General features: G+C 40.6%; 1 protein-coding gene across 1 annotated transcript; it reads left to right on the top strand.

Annotated features, from left to right (window-relative positions):
- The first annotated feature begins 84 nt into the window (after positions 1-84).
- On the top strand, positions 85-16259 carry mindy4 (MINDY lysine 48 deubiquitinase 4). The gene is made up of 18 exons (XM_084066438.1): positions 85-345; positions 1422-1541; positions 2668-2891; positions 3296-3584; positions 3901-4139; positions 4307-4365; positions 5130-5239; positions 5478-5594; positions 5702-5793; positions 6002-6103; positions 7056-7119; positions 7616-7681; positions 8401-8468; positions 8814-8877; positions 9674-9835; positions 10311-10491; positions 13192-13270; positions 13595-16259. Exons 1-18 carry the CDS (start codon positions 286-288, stop codon positions 13641-13643), a joined length of 2145 nt encoding a protein of 714 aa, XP_083922564.1. The 5' UTR covers positions 85-285; the 3' UTR covers positions 13644-16259.
- Positions 16260-21499: the final 5240 nt, after the last annotated feature.

Genomic DNA, 21499 nt, shown 5'->3' on the forward strand with positions numbered 1-21499 from the left:
TGCGGTGAGTGCATGGTGAGCGCCCAGCGTAACTATGGAAACAGAATGACACTCCAAAGCATCTAACTGTGCGAGACATGCGCACTGGCGCAGCTTCACAGATCTCCACTCAAGAGACTCACTGATCAGTAGGCTTCCACACTAGAGTTATAATATGTATGGTCTAGCAGAGCGGACGGCGCACATTTTCTATATGTTGTAGACTAGTTTGTGGTCAACTGCTCAAAAAATGCGCGTAGGTTCACTCTTCACAGTAGCAGAAGACTGATCTCAGAAACCCTCACCATGGTGGCATCAGTAGAGGAGGTTTCTTCGTCGCTTGTGCGGGAATATCTGAGTCGAAAGGTAGGTGTAGGTCTAGTACATAGAATAGGATGAAAGGTATGTGTGTAGGACTGGTGTAGGATCTAGGATGAATAGGATGAAGCTTCATGGTTGACATCTTCGGTTGAAATGCAAAGCAAGCTTTCCAACAGGCTAACGCGGCTAGGCAGCGTTAGCTTGTATCAGGCTAAAAACACAGTGGTGGAAAAAGTACTCAATTTTTTTACTTAAGTAAAAGTATCAATCAATACTGCAATGTAGATATATACTCAGTTACAAGTAGAAGTCCCGTATTCACAAAAGTATCAGCCTCAAAATATACTTATTGTACCAAAAGTAAAAGTACTCATTGTGCAGAATGTCCCAGTGCGTCCTGCACTTTCGCCAGTAAAGCCCGTACTTTTCCGTATGTACACAAATATATATAAGGTGCTTACCCGGTTGCCCCAAATGTTAACTCGCCCTTCGGAGTCTTTGTGCAATGTATAAAACCGTATTTTTCAATAGATATGTGTTTTAATCCCGTCTGTGGCAGATTCTGTCAGAAGTTGCTTGTATCCTCAAAGGGCGGTAGTGACGAGGCGCATCCGGTGAAAGACGGAATTACACTCAATGTAAACAGGAAGTAAACAAGGGGGGGAAATGGCGTTCAGGCACAGACAGGATTAAACACTTCTTTATTGAAAGATCGAATAATACATTGCACAAAGACTCCGCAGCGCTAGTTAACATGTAGGGCAACCGGGTAGGTACCTTATATATTGCGTTTGTACTGTTGTTCGGAAAAATACGGGATTTACGGGTGAAAGTGCAGAACACACTGGGGGTGCTAGCCAATACTAGATATAATAAAAACAAAATCGATAAAAAAAATACATCTACGATAGTCTTGATCCAAGGCTTGTGCCCAAGCAAGCTTCTTCCATCTGGCGGAGTCAGGTTAAAGCTAGTGGAGTAGAAGTAAAAGTACTGAAATTTGGAAATACTCCAGTGTAAATACTCAAGTAAATAATACCTAAAGAAAAGTACAGTACTTGTTGAGTACATTTACTTAGTACACTTTCCACCACTGGCTAAAACACTGTTTATGTATGCAGGGACTCAAAAGAACCATTGGCTGCATGGATGAGGAGCTTCCTCGCACACAGAACAGCATCAACAACAGATCAGACTTGCGAGAGATTCTTCACATGGAAAGTCTTTATAAGAACAACAAGGTGAGGCCACTTAACGTGTAACGTTAAAGGTGCTGTAAGTGTTGTTTTTTATGTGTGCTATTATAAAAAGCAATGTTTATTGTTAAAGCTCTACAGCAGTGGTTGGTTCTCAAAGTGCTGGGGATGGGGGTTGGGTTCCAGGGGGTCCCTAGAAAAAATGTATTCATACAAATCAGTGTTTAAATCCACTTTAACTCAATATAAATCGTCTATTTTTAAAGAGCCTTTTCAAAAGTTAAACATTTTGAATACTCTTGAAACATTTTAACAACATAAATCTTGTATGGGGGTCCCTGGCACAAAATATTTTCAGCTGGGGGTCCGCAGCCAAGTAATACATTTAAGAAACAAAGCTCTACAGTATATTCTGATGTTAAACATTGCTACTGTAGGCCTATGTATGTTCAATAACGGGTCTCTTCAACTCTTTATTGAACAGAAATGTTCAGGTTTGCTAATTTCATTTATCAACTTAAATTGTGTTCCAGTTCCAATTTGATTTGCTCATTTATTTGTTTCATCACTTTCAATTTCACTTGTTCATCCTTTATTTTGTATGAGTTCTCTTTGCTGATTGGATACAATTGTAATCCTGACCTGAAAATGTATTTTCTGTTTACTAAAGAGACAGGAATACCCATGTTACTACTGAACAAACACTCTATTATAGCAATGATTGCTATGGTTTGCTACTTATTTAAAGCAGCACTATCTAACTTTCCTCTTCTACCCCGGATTTGAACCTGGTTTCCTGCTTAAGTGCTGACATTTTTACCATTGAGCTAATAAGGCCGGCCTGCTTGCTCAGGGGTTAAATTGAATCTTGACCATGAGGTCAACATTCGTGTCAGATCCTGTGTCTAGGTGAGACATGACCTTTGACATGATCTAAATGTCTCAATAGAAGAGCAGTGAGACAAAATACAACCACCCCAAATGTATAAGTTATATTGTTTTAACATGCTCTAGTAACTCTACCATACAGATTGGACAAAATTACATTTTATTCATTAAAAGAAAGTTACATAGTGAGGCTTTAACTTATTTTAACAAAAGAAAAAAATGAAACAACAAAGAAATTACATGCAGCACTTTTTAATGTGACCACTCGGTTCAATCATTGCAGGTTCAACAAAATCCTCTAAAAACATTGCTGGAGATTATTATAAAACATCACATTGAGGGACACAGAAATCACAACACAATCTTCAACGACGATCCTGTCCGAGCTGCACGAAATAACCCAAATACCAACCTTACTGCTGTAGCTGGGACAGCAGCAGTGATGAATGACAATAGAACAGAGGAGAGCCCAAGACAGCAACATGGCAGCAAATATGACATATCAAGGTACAGGTTGTTTTTTTCCCCCCATAATATATATATATTTATTTTTTCTAACTTCACTTCATGTTTTGGTAGAACCAAAAGAGAAAAACGAGACGCACACTAGTGCAAATAGCAGATCTACAGGCTCACGACGTGTCACTGTCGACACGTTGTGAGCTTGTAGATCGTCTATTTTCACTACTTCTTAAAAGTTTGTTTGATTTATTTATGGAAAATAAATTATGGTTAGACGTTGACATTTTTGAAAATCTTTTTATGTAAATGTTTTAAATAAATGATGTAGGAAACCAAAGAAAGGGGATATTTACTTGCGCCCCATAAAAATCGGTCCGCAACCCAAAAATGGGCCCCGACCCACTGTTTGGGAAACACCTTAACTCATAAGGTACTTCTCTGTGTCACAGGTCATTCCCAGAGGAGGCATATCCTTATCAAAGCACCATGTCATTGTCTGAGACAGACGGACATACAGGGCACGACCGGACAGATTTCTGGAGCAGTAACTCAGACATCCAAAGAGACCAGCCACTGATGGCTCATCTCCAAGAAAATGAGAGCTTCATCAAGAGAGAGACAGAACAAAGGGCCGGCATCTCAGAGAGCCATAATGGCCTCACTGAGAGTGCCCAAAAGACCAGAACACACCGCATTAGACGTGGTATGATGGCTGGTCCAGTAGCAAGTTCATCCCAGGTAGTCATTCACACTTATCTGTGAATAGAGCCCGACCGATGCCAGATGTTTCTGTCAAAAAGTTCAATATTTTCTAATCGATTTGAGAAATTGAAGCCCTATTCAAACATTTTCAAAAGTAGACACTGTACTGGCTGCACAATTGCTGATATCAGTGTCGTCAAAAAAAGTTAAATATATCGACCAAACAGATATACTATCAGTCTGGCTCTATCTCAATAAATCTGGGTTACTGTAAGCTGAGCTTTTAATACAGTTCCTTTAAAAAATCGAGATGTATTCATTGTCTGTATTTTACTTCACTGATTTCCTCAAGGAATCAAGCAAGAAAAGGCAGAGTCGAAGGGCAAGCATGCCTCATCCCTTGCTTGGAAATGAGGAAGACACCAGCATTTCCAGGAATAGGCCTTCGACGACTGGCTCACATGAAAGAAGCCCAAAAAGTAGCTTAACTCCGCTCCACACATCTAGGTCAACTAAGGAAAGACGACCATCACGGAGCTCACCAGAGAAAGGGTGGAGTGAAGAACATTTTGAGAATGACAAGCCCAGGAAGTAAATACATACCGGTACCTTAGGGGTTTGAGCTGAAGAATGTGGAAAATGTTGTACACTTTCAGAGTTAACTCTGGAATTTGGTTGTGTGTTGCTTAAATCTGAGTGTTTCCATTTGTTTGCTCAGAAGTCTTTATTTTCTTTCTTTATGGCTGCCTTTTTCCTAGAGCAAAGTCATTGAGCAATCAAAACATGGATGACCAGCACCTGTCTGAGATGATTCTAGGTAGGTGCCAGACGTAAAAGCTCTATTCATCAAATTTACTTAAAATTTATGGTGCACTGACCATGGAGTCTAAACCTGGCTCAGCACCTGTGTTTCTCAGTTGCCACAGCTACATCTAATACATTTACTCAAGTACTGCACTTAGGTAGGCTACACTTTGAGGTACTTTTTATGTTACTTGAGTGTTCTATTAAATACTTCTACTCCACTGCACCTACAATATTGGACTTTTTACACTCAAATTCTTTTACAGCATTAGCTACGAGTTACTTTGGAGATTTTGATTATTAATACAAAACATAAAATAACTAATACATTATAATATAGTATTATAGGTTAACCTACTCAGCAGCACATCAAGTAATTAATATCAGCTCCACTGTTACCAGCTGCAACATTAAAGTGATGAATACATGAATGCAGTCCAATAAGATTGTGAAATGAGCCATTTTACATAATGAGTATACTTAACGTTATTGTACTGTAAGTTATGTCAATATTTCTTTACATTTTATTCAAGTAAAATGTTGACTAGAGAATGTTTACACATAACAGAGTACAGTGCAGTTCTACCTTGTGGTATTGCTACTTTTACTTTAGTAAAGAAATCTGAGTGCTTCTTCCACCACTGCATGTCATCCTCTCTCTACCCCTCACTTTAGTGTCTGTCTCCATTGTGCTTACTGACAAGCCTAAAATGCCTCGAAAATAACCTGTATCATGTATCAAATATCATTGTATGTTTATTGTTTATGGATTTCCAGATGACATTGATGATGATGATGAGTTGCGTGAACTCTCCACACTGTCCCTCCACTCTGCCATCCCCCAGTGCAGCTATGACAGCTATCCCATGGACCTGCACACTGCCATTGTAGGGAGACAACAGCCTGATATCATTCATTCATATTTTAGCACGTTTTCTGCACAATCCTTTCAATTAAGCCTGATTTATACTTTGTCATACAACGGAGTAGTTTGCCGAAAATAGCCGAGCTACAAGCTCACACCTTAGCTCTACTACTGTATTTGTGCCGTGGAACTCTGTTGTAAGACTGTACATTTTACATAATAGTGTTAATAGTGTCTTCTCTGCTTGTGTATTCTTTCAGGCATTGAAGGAGACCTTCCTGGGTTCCAGCTCAAGGTGCTTCAGTGCTGAGTGGAGGAATCAGGGTTTCACGTTCTCAGAAACACATGACCTGACATATGGAATTGTACAGAAAAAGGTTGGTAAAATTATTTAATGCAGATCTTTTATTGAATTATGGAGTTCTAAACTTGGCTGGATGCATTGTGTGGAATGCTGTGGAAACCTGACTGCGTTGTTTTTCAGGGCGGTCCGTGTGGAGTGCTGGCTTCCATCCAAGCTTGTGTCCTAAAGAAACTCTTATTTGAAGGGGCCAATGGGAGCAACACAGGCCTTCAGTAAGTCCCTCTCTGATTGAAGCCGCTACCCTATAGGATATGTACATGATATCTCACTATAATCACTTAAATGGTTTTAACAGGCCATTAACTCACATCAAGAAGTACTTTGATTATAATAGACAATTCAAAGTGTTAGAGTATGGATTTTAACTCTACATTTGGATCAGCTAACCGGGATTTAATGTAAACGTTGCTTTGTTACCAGGGGCTTAAGACCTTCCAGTTCCACTCGAAGAAAGTGTCTCATGTTAGCAGCGGCTGAGGTCCTATGGAGAGCTGGGGAGCAGAAACAAGCAACCATTGCAATGTAAGCTGAAACGTTTTTTATCGCCGAACACAATACTACATATTATGTCCGCACACAGTGCACAGCCAAAGTTTGTTCGGCTGGGTAGGCAACCGATAACTACAAAACGACGACATTCAGAACTTCAGCTGGGCCTCTCCGAACTTATTTCGGCTGTTATTGCACCTCCAAGATGATCTGAATAGCCAAAGTAGTTTGACTTGTGTGAACGGTCAGAAGTTGGGCATACTTTCAAGTTGGGGCGTGATGTAGTTAGTTTTGTTTCCGCATACAGCCCAAGGCTTCATTCTGCCAGCAGCAACAGCAGTGATAGTTTTGAATAGAGGTTGGCTGAGGAGAGGTCTAGTCTCAAGAGCCAGCCTCCAGGAGGTATGAACAACCTGAATCACTCTCTGAGTGACCATTCTCAAACACAGCCTGTCGCAAGAAGTGCAACAGGTTGTGTTTCCTTTCCGTACCTCCGTGACAAATTTCCCACAGCACCTGAGGGGGATATCCAGGGGGGATATCCAGGTATTAACACCAGTGCAGCCAGTGGTGTTGCTAGGCAGATTCATTAAGCTATATAGGCAGATTACTGAGTGGGTGGGGTCTGGGGTTCAGTATAAAACAGGTTTCTGTGGCAGCATAAAACACTTTCATCCTCCCTTTCTTCGGATTGCTAAACTGAAAAAAAGTTCTTGTTCGGTTGGGCTCTCTGTGACGTATGCCTTAACAGTACACAGGATCTGATGTAACTATTGAACTATAAGAGTGTGTGTCCAGACTGTCCACCAAAGCGTTTCTTCCCAGCTGAAAACACCGGGCGCTTGTCTAAAAACACTTCGATACACCAGAGTTGAAAATATTTCAGCTCTCGGCAAGCAGATAAAACTCCTCACGTTGTAGCGTGAACACGCGAGCTTAACATTTTAATTAATTTTATTTGTAACTATTTTTCCTTCTTTAACAGAACTTCAGGAAGAAATAATTTCATCCCAACTGTACATTTCAAATCTGAAGGCGTGTTTGAAAAGGTATACTATGACATAACCTGTCTTTGGCATAGCTGGATATTTGTATGTTAACATACTCTATGCTGTTAGTAACATTTTTATTGAATATTAGATCAGTGTAATATTGTGTAATGTAATTGTGTCATGACAACATGACATTTAGACTACAAAAAATATTTTACACTTATCCTGGCATATCTGATTTTGACATAATTGAATAATAGTGTAATATAATTTGATCAATTTAATATTGAAAGTGCTGCAGGTGTCAACTTAGAAAGAATAGAAATATCACAAAGAACACAAATTAGGCTGTAGACTGTCTTAGATTATGCAAATGCATTTGGCTACACCAAATTTCACTTCATGTGTATATATATATATATATACAGTATGCACAATTAAATCTCCAGGTTGCATGGAGGTCATTGTGACATGACCAAGGCAAGGCTGTCTGCCTTCTCAGTACTGCTTTGTAGGAGTCCAAACCATTTAAACATACATTTTTCTCTTATAGGTTACGTGCATCACTGTTGATAATCTCAAGGACCTGCAGTTGCTTCTGGAGCAGCACATTCAGCTGGTAAGCGACTGTACTTTACTGTATGTAAAATTTTGCTCACTTCATCTTTAAACATTTAAAGGGAGTGTATATTGTAAATAAATAAAAAATGGAAAAAGAGCTCCTCAGAGCACATGTCTCCGCCAGGTCAGGTAGGTTATTGTGGGCCAGTAATGTTCGAACAGATCCGTCTTGATCACATGACTACAGAGATAATGTGTACCGATTTACGTGATGTTTGGACAAAATCTGTAGGAGTAACACATGCCACTAGGCATGTGTTCCTCTGCCTAGTGGCAATGTGCGTGCCAAAACATAGTCTCGGCCTGGCGGAGACGACAAAGTAAACACTTTTTTTTTTTTTAAAGTTTAAGCTCTATATTCCAATAGTAATCATTGCCATAGAGTGTTTGTTCTGTAGAATGGTTTACCTAATCTCTCCAGCTCTTTAGCTAAGAAGGGAGAACTCCACAAAGATCATTTATCAGCTTCAATTTGATAGTGGTTTTTTTTGTCATCACTTTCAATTTAGCTTATCCTGCGTCCTGTATGAGTTCTTTCTCCTGATTGGATGGAATTGATATCCTGACCTGAAAATGTTTTTTTAAAGAGCTGGAGAGACGGAGACACCTGTTACTGAACAAACACTCTACAGCAGTGATTGCTTTCTGAATACTTATTTAAAGAGGTCACTTACACTCCCTTAACAATTAATACAATTCAATATTCTTTGCCAACAGTTTGAGAATGGAGCCTTAGGGTGCATGCTGCTCACCATCTCCGCTGTTCTATCTCGATCCATTGAAAAGTAAGAATGCACAATCTTATTTTTTTCTTTTAAGATAAATATTAGAACGGCACTGCACACAAACAATAGTGAAGACTTCAACTTGAAGTTTATTATCACACCACAAGTTTACAGGTGTAAAAGAGTGGGTGAAATTGTCTTCCGTACAAGCTTTACCAATTATACATAAGGTGTATGGTCAAAAAAGGAAATAAAGTGAGGCTGGAATTTCACAGTTAATAGCAGATGTATATATATGGAAGCAGAGTATTCTTCTTCTCCTTATTATTATTATTATTATTATTATTATTGTTGTTATTATGATTAGAGATGATATTCATAGTGATTTTTGTCCTCTTTCTTCAGAGTGAGAGATGATATGGACGTGCCCACTACCACACTCATAGGAGCCCACGGCTACTGCACACAAGTACCACTTGATCTTTGAAATATATTTTTATTCAAATACAAGTTGCAATTATTCAAATGTACTTCTTGTTTTTGTTTTAGTCACTTGAAGAAATGTATTTTGTGTCCTTATTGAGGATATAGAGTGAAAACAGCACTGAGACCAAGAACAATGTTTTGCAGTCCGTAATGAGACACAGGAAGTCAAATTAATTGTGCCAAGCATATGCATTCATACATACCAATGTGATGGACAAAAGAACAACTAAAATGATTAGTTACAGATGGCAGAAGCCTACGCTCAACATATTGATAGAAGACAAAGGTTACATCATGCTATACATATCACCATGAAAATGATTCCCACTCCTGGAAAAGTAATGGCATTTCCAAATTCCATTTCCATCATCACAAATATCATGATCATCACAAATATCTCTCATATTGCACAGTGAAACAGGCCACAAAGTCACTCTTAGCACACAAACTAACGCAAACAAAGCAGATTCTGCCAATATTTGAGTGACATCATGGCAAGGTAACTAGTAACTACCGAATCCAAACCTCTACCAAGCTGTCATTTTGCTTTAAGCCCTATTTTATTCCTCATTGTACAACGATGTCAAGCGGTAAAATTAGCAGTGACGCATCACATTGTTGCTGTTGGTGCTATTTGAGCTTGTAGATTGTCTTTTTTTTTAAGTTTTTTTAGTAGGTTTTGAAATTTGTTTGAGAACATGACTGAAATGGGAATGCCAGGTTCATGAAAAAGACAGGGGACACTAGCATAATGTATTACTCTTCCGTTTCCACCTCAGGAGTTGGTGAACCTGTTGCTGTGTGGAAGGGCAGTTTCTAATGTCTTTGACAACGATATGGAGCTGGACTCGGGCAACGGCAACTTGACCCTTCTCAAAGGCATCAAGGGCCACTGTGATATTGGCCTGCTCTCCTTATTTGAACATTACAACATTTGTAAGGTGAGCCATGAGGCTGTGTGACTCAGCTCCTGCTCCTCTCTGCGGTACTGCAACTTTGGCAACCAACAGACACCTAATAATAAAAGGGTGGAACAGGGTTAACCCAGCCAGAACACAGTTTTGACATAACAGAAATCTTCACAATGTTTTGATAAAAGTTTAACAAAAAATGACTGTATGTTGCTTACAGATGCATTGTTAGGTTATTTAGATGTATGCCGTTTGCTTGTCCACAGATGCTAAGTACATTGTTATTTACACACATGTATGCTAGGTATCCTCCTAGTTCATTTGTAGCACTTGTGTTGGCACTCCAATTACTCAACCACTTACAGTACTAATTATTTTTCTTTTTTTTCTTCTCTTTTTCTAATGTACTCTATTCTGCTCTGCACTGCTTTCTTATATTTGATTGTATTCAATATACTTCTATACTTTTTCTGCTCTATTCCACCCTGCTGTGTTCTACTCCAAGGTGGGAGCACACCTGCAGACCCCTCAGTTCCCTATCTGGGTGGTATGCAGCGAGAGCCACTTCAGTGTGCTGTTTGGCCTGCAGAGGGAGCTGTTGATCAATCAGGATGAGACCCAGAATTTTGACCTGTATTACTATGACGGATTGGCCAATCAACAGGAAGAGATCCGCCTCACTGTCTGTACGTAGCGTTTTCAGTGCTGTATGTTTATGTGTTCTTTAGTTTTCAGAACGTGTAATTGGTGTAATCCTCACTGAAAAGTAAGAAAGCAATTGCCCATTATTTAGCAATCATTAAGATGTGAGCCTACGGAGGTATACAAAAGTGCATACACTCTGCTTACAATCAAGATCTATCTGAGTTTACAGGACGACACATTCAACACATCACTCACGTTCAACATGGTAGATGACTTTGCTGAGAGACTCGGCAATGAGGTTCTAAAACATAACGATCTTGGCCATATTATCCATCTTGCATCAGATGAGTGCCCAATAGCACCAGCCAATTTGCCATGCTTAGAGCCCCCAACAACGAACAACGTAAATCGGCTGATAGAAAATATGTTCATGAACTCATACCCTTCTGGGTGGGGGGGGGGGGGGGTTCTTTCTCTGTGCACTGTGGTGTAGCTGGTTACCAATTACCGTTTCGGGCTCCGACACATAGCGTGCAGCTTGCATGATTTAATAGGTTGTTTAAATATAGAACCTAACTAAGAATGTGTACTGTATGTCAAGGTATCACAGATGTCTCTTGGACATGAGGACGCATTACAGGACTTACAGGAAGGCGCGATTCTGAACTGCAAATAGGCTATGCCAGTGGTTCTCAACCTTAAATGGGAAGAGGAATCGGTATGACTAGGAAGTGTTCCGCTTTCATCACTCCCTCCATAATGAAATCGGTTATTCACTCTTTGGTTCTGTCTCATTTAGAATACTGCCCTGTAATCTGGTCGTACGTTACAGGTTGCTCAGAATAAAGCGGCTCATACAGGACAAGTATTAGCTATATGCATGAATATCTGGCATGGTTAATGGTGGTTCAACAGAAATTATCGGTGAGTCTTATTAGCGCCAATAAGCCGTCTAGCTTGGCTCACCAGTTACAAATGACTTCTGAACATGGTTACACTAGAGGAGCAGCTTCTGGTAACATAAGGACAAGAACAGCACCAATAACTCATTTTCTCACTAACTCACTGGTATATATAGGTCAATAGTACTCTGGAATGCTCTGCCCAAAAACATCTTACTTTAAAAAATATTTATCAAGAGATATCTTGCCAAGTAACTTGACAAGTATGTAACTGTTATTTGTGTATTTGTTTAATTTGACTGGACTGTTGGATCTGATTTTATAATGTTAATTTGTCTTTTTGTATAATATATATTTTGCTTTAATTTGTATTAGTAGTTGTATGTCTGTATTGTATTTGCTTTGTTCAGGACCCCAGGAAGACTAGAGGCTCATTCGTGTGTCTCTAATGGGGATCCTTCAATAAACATAAACCTGTGGGGGTCCCCACGTGATTTAGGAGTGGTCCCCAGATGACAGTGACAATTTAAGGACTTTTAAAAAGAGAAAGAAAGAAAATAAAAATACCATTATTGCATCAAAAGTAACCAAAAACTATGCTATAAAAACTGGTCAAACGTTGGCAAAATTGTCAAATAATATAAGAAAGAGACAAAAATTTAGAAAATGGCTGATCTGCAAGCTCGAGCTTGAAAATCTGCTATTTTCACAATATTTATCTGTGGGACCGAGTCAAACTAATTTGAATGCCTCAACTCCTACAATTCCAAGTGCTTATCACAGGGTGGGGGTCCCCAGTTCAAATATGATTATTATGGGGGGTCACGGCCTGAAAAGGTTGACAACCACTGGGCTATGCCAATGCCAGCAGCAGCACTCAGTTGAAGTCAGATCTTCAATAGTACAGTAGGTGGTCCACCACCTGTTTCCACTATATGTTTTCGGTGAGCGGCAAGCTTTTGTTTCCCTGTCTCCTGAGTCATTATTGCTTTTGGCATTCTGCAACTGCTCTGGTGATGCCAAGACACATGCACAAGGAGATCCGTTATCTACTGTAGGTGCAGGTGCACCTGCCTGCAAATCATTGAATATGTATATATTTTAGCGAACATTTTAACTAAATCTTTGCTTTTGAGGGTCCCAGGAACAAAATGCTTTGAGATGGAGGTCGGCGGCCAAATACATTTTTTTTTTGTTTTTCAGAAAACTGTTAGGATTTAGAAGACATTTTTTGAATCGGCCTCTTAATGGCTGATTTCTTTAATTCATTTATTACACACAACACACCCATGACTAATTCAGAGACTAAATACAACCCATTTGGGCCTCACTTTTCACCCAGAATATATCCCACTGTTGAGTTGGACACGCCCCAAAACACTATAGACCATACAGTAGATGTTTAAATAGGCCCCTCAGAGTTAAAGGAGAGTGCCGGTCATTTAAGGTTGTATGTTTGATGTGTCGCTAATCACTCACCAACATACAAAGGAACGTTGAATATGTCCAGATCTGCCCCTGTTGTCCATTCTGCAGACCCCTTGCAGCGGCATAATGGGAGACGTGTGTAAGAGTGAAAATCGTCTATATTAACCGATGAAAAGGTTTTTTTTTTCTACTACTACTCATGGTGGAGTCTCATGATACTCAAACATGCGCTGAATGTCCCGCATAAGCTACCGCTCATGCAGAAAGACATGGCGCTGGTTGCTTGTTTCTCTCAGAGAACCTGGCGTGTGCCAGATTTTTTCTCCTTTAACTCTGAAGATTTGACTGTGTGAGATACTTTTTTCAGGTATCTGTATAGGTCATTCTGACTAACTGACTGTGTGCTTTTAGCTGTCGGCATCCCGGCCCTTGCCTCCCAAGATGTCGACCCTGACCTCATTCCTCCGCTGGAACATTGCATTCGCACAAAGTGAGCATTCTCTTTTGGTGTTTTGAACCCACACTTTATCTCTCTCTTTCTCTCTCTTGCGATGATCATGTAAAAGATACAAATGTTTTGATTTGTTGCTGACCACTCTTGGGTGACTTTCACGTTGTTCAGAAAGAAATCCCTTTATACATATTACTCAAAATGTTATTTATTTTGTGTTCTTTTAGGAAAGTAAGGAGGCAAAGACATTCTCAAGCTCTTATAAAAATCTATTTAAAAAAATAGAAATAAAGGTCTATTTTTAAACTATCATGGTATTTTGGTCATGTTGACCACCTTCATAATTATTTTTCTTTTACCCAGGTGGAAAGATGCAGTTGTCAACTGGAACTCCACAGAGCCTATTCTCTGATTGGCTACTTGGCTAGATGTGTTGATGCCAAGATGACCCTAAAAAGGACCACATCCAGTTCCTCTCTGCGTAATGGTTGAAGAAGATCATTTTTGCACAAAGTAACTGATCTACATATAAAATAGGTTGTATGTGTATTATCTAGATCGGTGGTTCTCAAACTTTTTAATTTCAAGAGCCCTCAATTTGCTCTGCATTAGGCCACAGACCTCCATTACTAAAGAGAGTGTACAAATTGGTTCCATTTGTACACTCAGAATTACAGACGTGTAAGGGTCCATTTGGTTCCTAACTCCCAACTAATATTGTTTTAGCTGGGGACCCCCTGGAACCCCCCAAGGACCCCATTTTCAGAACCACTGATCTATATAAAAGTATTATATTTATCACTGTCAGAATGGGTATGGTACCCAGTGTTGTCAATTTAGCAATTTGGTTGCTAGATTTAGCAACTTTTCAGACTGCAGCTACCAACAAATTGAGTTTTAGCAACTTGTAAAAATTAAGCAACTTATAAAAACACTAAATACAGAAAGTTTCCCTCTAAATGACGGAACTTTTTTTTAATTTTATATGCAAACGACATGCAGTGATGTGCACTAGTGACATCATACATAATGTGATAATAAACAAACAAATGCTATTTTTCACTGAAATGGCCTGTCAATTTGAGAAATGTCATGCACCGTGCATTCTATGTAATGATGCAGTTTTACGAAATCTCACAATTACATCATAGCGTCTTTTAGCAACATATTCCCCCGCCTCTAACAACTTCCGCTGATAACTAGTTGGCAACACTGATTGAACCCAGAAACTAGGGATTCAAAGGCACACCACCCTACCAACTGCACTACACTGGTACAATTCATGCACTGTTCACTGAGCTCGACAACGTAAAACGAGGATGCAGAGAAGGTGCTTTCCCTTAAAAGTTGATTTTGTGAGACGTCCAGTTCAAACAAGAACCAGGAGGGCAGATCTCTGCCAGGAAGCACGCCATGGTAAACCTACCGCGTGCCTCCTGCGTGTGTATGAAAAGGCAAGGGCTGAAAGGCTATGATAAGGGATGCTGATTGTTAATTCCTTTTGTCAAATATGTTTGTACAGGGGCAGACGGTGAACACAAATCAACCCGGGAATTTAAATGACAGCAGCCCCCATATCTGTCCAATTTGACATAAAAACAATAAAGTATTTAGGGCATGCAGCCAAAGCGCGTCAACCAGCTGATCAGTCAGTCTATGAAAGAAATACAAACTAAAGGGACCAGCATGATAGAACCAGTCCTCTGTGTGTTTTGCACTCCATACAGTAGTGTACTGCACGGGATTATGAAATAAACTCACATTGACGGCACTTGCAGTTTTGCACTTGAGACCAGGAAACTGAGGAGAAAAAAATATCACAAAGAATGTTTAACAGATGATTTTTATTATCCGCTGGCTACGGAAACCCCTAATTACAAAATGTGTATAAAGGCTAAAAGATAGGCTAAATTAACCTAATTTCATATTTCCTGATAGCTTGAAGCATCGGAACATTTCTACTCAGTTTGGCAAACAAAACAGTATGTCTTCGTGAGCCAAGCTGTCGTTCGAGTAGACCGAGTTGGCGGTGCCTGGTATTGAACCCAGAAACTGGTGATTCACAGTCACACTCTTTGCAAACTGAGTTACCCAGGTACAATTCATGCACTGTTCGCTGAGCTCGACATCAAAAAAATGATGATGCAGAGAAGGTGCATTCCCTTAAAGTTGATTTTGTGAGACATCCAATTCAAACAAGAATCGTTAGATGAAATCTCTGCCAGGAGATGGTGCATGTGATGACAATGTTCCGGGGTTGTTCAAGGTTCAAGGTTACTTTATTGTTGCATCTTGTTTACGGTTACATAAGTGTTACTTATTGGGACCTTGGGGGGCCATACCAAACGTATTAAGTCGCCTGAGATAATAGAGGCGATGTTGAGCCTTCTTCACCACTTGATCAGTAGTGGTGGGAAAAAAACGTTCATTTCAGTGAACGAACCATTTCGTTCACGTTCACCACAATGATTCGTTCACATTCTCGTTCAGTAGCGCTATTTTCTAGTGAAAAACACCATCGCGGGAGCGTTATTATTACGTTGTGCGTACAGCCCGCCCTCCCGTCCTCTGTACGGGGGAAGGGATGGGGGGCATGAACGATAGCGTGAACAAGCTCGTTCCAAGGCCCCAGAACCCAGTGGTTGCATTGAAGCGCATTGGACATGCTGGCCATTCATAGGTACTGCAGCTAGGGCCACTGTACATGAACGAGTGAAAACGGTTTCGACCAATGGGCTTGACTCACAAGCTTGCGCACAGGGCTGCGCACCGCGTGACGCAAAACGTGTCACCGAAACGCGTCGCAGAAGCCCCAAATAGGCCTCGCCCATCACATTTCACAACCCGGAAGAAGGGGTGATTTCGGCCCATGCGCTGGGTGAGCAACTCAATGCAAGTGGATGGGAGGGAATATCCGGTGCCCTCTCTATTATTTTTATTAGCGGCGCTAGCCGCTCTATACCTTTAGGTATAGAGCGGATATTAGCCCTCTATACCTGGCTTTTGCGTCAACGTTCTGATTGGTCAGGCTCGCCAACGTTCTGATTGGTCAGGCTCGCCAACGTTCTGATTGGTCAGGTCCGTCAACGTTCTGATTGGTCAGGCTCGCCAACGTTCTGATTGGTCAGGTCCGTCAACGTTCTGATTGGTCAGGCTCACCAACGTTCTGATTGGTCAGGTCCGTCAACGTTCTGATTGGTCAGGCTCGCCAACGTTCTGATTGGTCAGGTCCGTCAACGTTCTGTGTACGTCCCAGGTGAGTTTCTCAGTGATGTGGACACAAGTCACTGACCCTCTCCACTGCGGCCCCATCGATGGGATGGGGTGTGTGCTCTCTGCCTGGCTTCCTGTAGTCCACGATCAGCTTGTTGGTCTTGTAAACGTTGAAAGCCAGGTTATTCTCCTGGCACCATTGTGTCTGATTCTCTACTTCTCCTGTAGGCTGTCTCATTGTTATCAGTGATCAGGCCTATCACTGCCGTGTCATCAGGAAACTTGACCACTAAGTTGGAGCTGTGCTTGGCCACGCAGTCATCAGTGTACAGGGAGTAGAGAATGGGGCTCCTGTGTTGTGAGTCGGGGGGCAGACTAGAGGTGATGGAGCCCATCCTCACCTGCTGGCATCACTCTGACACTATAGGTTTCTGAGCTTGGTCCCCTCCAGCATAGTCTGTTGGGGACTATGCTGTTGAACACTGAGTTGTAATCTGTAAACCGCATTCTCACATAGGAGTTCCTCTTCTTTAGGTGGGAGAGGACCGTGTGTAGTGTTGTGGCTATGGCATCATCTGTGGAGCTGTTATACCGGTAAACAAATTGGTGGGGCTGTAGGGTGGGTGGCAACCTGCTGTTGATCAGCTCTTTGACATGCTTCTCAAAGCTACATGGAAGGTTTATTTATTGTCACATCTTGTTCACTATAGACCATTTAGACCAATTACCTTTCTTTTTTTTCCGGTACTGGAATTAATGTAGCTACTTTGAAACATGATGGTACACTACGCTCTGAGCGGGATTAGCTGTAAATCTCTGTAAAAACTCCTGATGGCTGCGTCACACTTTCTCTGAACACCCGACCTGGAATCCCATCTGGCCCAGCCGCTCTCTGCATGTTAACCCCCTGAAAAACTTTGCTCACCTCTGATTCAGCAATAACTGTGGTGAGATGACATGATCCTTGGCACATAGCCAGATGTTACTGACTGTTTCGAGTCCTTTCGTGTCTCCGAGGGGCACCCCCCCCCCCCCCTTCGCTGTCACGCATGCGTGGACCAGCAGCTGCCGTACCAGTGCCACGGAATGAATCGAGCATACAGGGGAAGGGGGGTTTGTTTGGATTTCCATTCAACACTTTGAATCTGGTATAAAAGCGTTTAGCTCATCTGGAAGTGGTCTGTTGTGTGTGTGTCTGAAAAGGCACGGGACAATGGGGTGAAGGGCTATGATAAAGGATGCTGATTGTAATTCCTTTTGTCAGCGATGTTTGTATAGGGGCGGAAGGAGAACACAAATCAGCCCGGGAATTTAAATGACAGCGGCCCGCATATCTGTCCAAATTGACATAAAAATAATAAAGTATTTAGGGCATGCATCCAAAGCACATCAATCACATGATCAGTCAGTCTATGAAAGAAATACAAACTGAAGGGACCAGCATGATAGGACCAGTCCTCTACATGTGTTTTGCACTCGATACAGTAGTGTACTGCACAGGCTTATGAAATAAACTCATATTGACAGCACTTCCAGTTTTGCACCCTGTAGCAGGAAACTGAGGAGAAAAAGATGACAAAGAATATCAACTTCATGTTAAAATGTGTACAACAACTGGGCTACAGAAACCCTTAAAGGGATGGTTCACCCCCAAAATGACTTTTTTTCCCTATCGATTAGTCACCCCATGGATTCTTGAATTCATGGATATTTTTTGGATTTGTCGCATTCCTAAGCCAATAATTTGATGACCGGCAGCGGTTCCTGTAGGGGACACAAAGAGTCTCCTTTGTGTCTCCTACCGGAACCGATGCCTTCTAGTCCGCTGGTCATCACATTATTGGCTTAGGAATGCGACAAAAACTGTCTCCATGGGGTGACTAATCGTTAGAAAAAAAGTTTGTTTTTGGGTGAACTATCCCTTTTAATTGCACAGGTTGAATAAAAGCTAATAGATAAGCTAAAATAACATAACTCAATGTTTCCTGCCAGCTCGAATCATCTGAACTATTTCTACTCACTTGGGCCTACATTTTGGTGAAAGAATGCCCGGTATTGAACCCAGAAACTGGTGATTCAAAGGCACACACTCTACAAACTTAAGTAGCCAGGTACAATTGTACACTGTTAACTGAGCTCAACAACTAAAAATGAGAGCAGGTGCATTCCGTTGTTGATTTTGTGGGACTTCCAATTAAAACAAGAATCAGTAGATCAAATCTCTGCCAGGAGGAATGGCCTAACTACAGTACCTCCATCTTACTGTCGGTGTGGTGTACAGTATGTGATGATTTGTGGTTGTGCGCGTGTATGAAAGTTAGGGTATGATTAGTCTGGGAGACATCGGCTCAAAGACTGTACAGCAGGGGCGCGGCCTCGGCCTCTGATTCAAATCAATAGCCAATGAAGAAAAGGGGGCGGGATCCACATGCAGTGGGTGTTGCATGTAAATAGGAGCGACGGGAAGCAATTTCCCCTTGAGAAATTGCGGCCGCCATTGTTGTGTACTGCTGTTTGCCTCTCGTCTGACTTTTTAGACGAGTTGCACAGCTCTCAGACCGATAAGAGGCGTGTCCGCTCAGATTCTGAGCGTAAGTTACATCCCGCCCACAAATACTGGGGTCTTGGCCCAGAAGTTCCTCGCCCCTCCCGTTTGTATGCAAGAGCTGGCGAAAACTTCTGGGAACTCAGATTAGGGTATGATTAATACAAAAAAAAATCACTATCTCGATTCATACTTCTATGTGATCTCATTTCTAAAAGGCAATGATTCCATTGATGCGAAGTCAGTGGAATCAGCATTCACGTGCTGATTAATTTGTTTCTGAACAATCTCAGTTGCTATGTCAATCACACTTACACGATGTAAATCAAAACATGCTATTAATTCAACATTCACATCATACAACTCCATTTGTGTTATCTCATCTCTATTCCTCATTGACAATGCGCTTGCAGTTTTGCACTTTATAGAAGGGTGGGAAACCTGAAAAGATCACAAAGGATGCTTAACAGATGACTTATTATCAACTTCACTTTAGAATGTTTACAATTACTAGGCTACAACAAGTGTTTAAAGGCCAATAAACACGCTAAAATTAACTTAACTTCACATTTCCTGCCAGCTCGAAGCATCTGAACATTTCTATGACTTGGGAGTTTGATTTATTGCTCCATAAGTGAGAAAACTAATGTTTAAAGATGCTCTATTTGCATTGACTGCAGTTGTATCCTGATGCATTCACAATACTATGACAATTTTACTTTGACATTCAATGAAAGAAATTCACCAAACAACATCTACCATGACATGAACATTTGCATTAGTTTAGATTTTTTTCATGAATATTGGAGCTTTATTTTAACGAGGCTTTGCTGTAGATGTTTACTGTAGTGTTTTGATGCCCTTTGTGCAAAATGTTTAATAATATAAAACCTTTTTTGGTTTGGTGTCAATTGGGCAAAAAAATTGGGAAGAGATCATGGGCTTAGTTTTATAGTTTGATGGACTAAATTATTCCTACTACCTGAAAGCATATGAATGCTTCAACTCAATTGGGCCTACATTTAACATTTAGATGGTGGCTGTAGCACCACCAATAGGACTATTAGCCCACAATGCCAGTTGAGTAAGTTTGGCATAGGACTGGACCTATTTGCAACGTTTTGTTTATTTTCATGCATGAGAGGCAGATTTCCTGGCAGAAGAAGTAGAATAAGAAGCTTAGGTGAAGTTTATTGCTGCTTTAGATGTGGCCTTTGGTTTGTTGTGGTACATTGTAACAGAACCTTGAGATTTTATCCATATTACTGTAATATTTTAGCGAATAAATTATCAAATATATTGTATATTATTACAGCAAAGGAAACGTGTTAAATTGTATCTATATTTTCTTTTATTGCAAATCTTAAAAATGTACCAACACTGCTTCCGGTGGAACATGTGATAAATGTGATATTCTCAATATGAGGACTGCATTTTCTTTACAGCCTAAAATTGCTTAACATTGCCTTTCCTTATGCACACTTCACAGACATAATTATGTGATATCACATCATTATTGATTATTCATGGCCTTGTGACATGCAAAAGCAGTGCAAGACATGCTGTAAATGTTGGTTTTAAAGTATGTAACGTGTGCGTGGATGAAAGTATGTGACTGAGTGTGAGTATTACACTAAAATGAACTTGAATCATTGATTGACTCAGACTTCCCCTCATGAACTATTAAGAGCAGCCACAGACAGTAGACTGCCTCAAGTCAATGACTTATCGCTCTATCATCACTTGTATGGCTCTCTACCAGAATGGATTAACATACACTTCTTGTAGACAATTCATCAATGCTGTTTGTATTCTATTTAACATCACCCTGTAAAAACATCTTGAGTCGCTTAAGAAATGAAGTTGCAACTCTTCTTAGTTTTTAATTGGTCCTCGAAAAGGCTTGGCTGTAAGCTACAAGTCAGGTTGATTTATTTATGTATTTTTTTTAGTTCAGCGTCGAGGATGATTTGGCAAGCTATATCTCTTCCATAAAGCATGTTTCTTCTCAGCTGAAGCCGCAAGAAATGCATCAATCGGGGGCCCAATTACATTATCAATGACCAATTGTAAGGTAACATATACTGTACACCTGACAACGCCAAAGCAGCTTCCTCACTTTAGGCATATATTTGGAATATTTTCTGATAAATGGACATTGATGTGAATTCTGCACAATTTACCAACAATAAAAAACATTTGAAATGAATTGATGATGGAATTTGAATTTGATTTATGAACTTTATCTCACTTGTATTGTGGTTAAAAATAGACTCATGGGTTAAAAATGCCTTTGAGTTAAGCAGTGATTTTACATTTTAGTGACATCCATGCAAAGCATCGGGGGTGGCAGGAAGACCTACAGTATGCCAACAGACCCCCCAAGCGCTGGGGATCAAAGACACTGTAACTGGCACTGAGATAGAGCTGCAGCGCCTCTTTTTGTGAAACCATCTTGCACAATATGAACAAGAGACCATTGTATCCTTAAGGGGGTGGCGGTAGGGTCA

The sequence above is a fragment of the Gymnoscopelus microlampas genome (genome assembly GCF_963454915.1).
Source record: "Gymnoscopelus microlampas genome assembly, chromosome: 9".
Classification (NCBI taxonomy): Eukaryota; Metazoa; Chordata; class Actinopteri; order Myctophiformes; family Myctophidae; genus Gymnoscopelus; species Gymnoscopelus microlampas.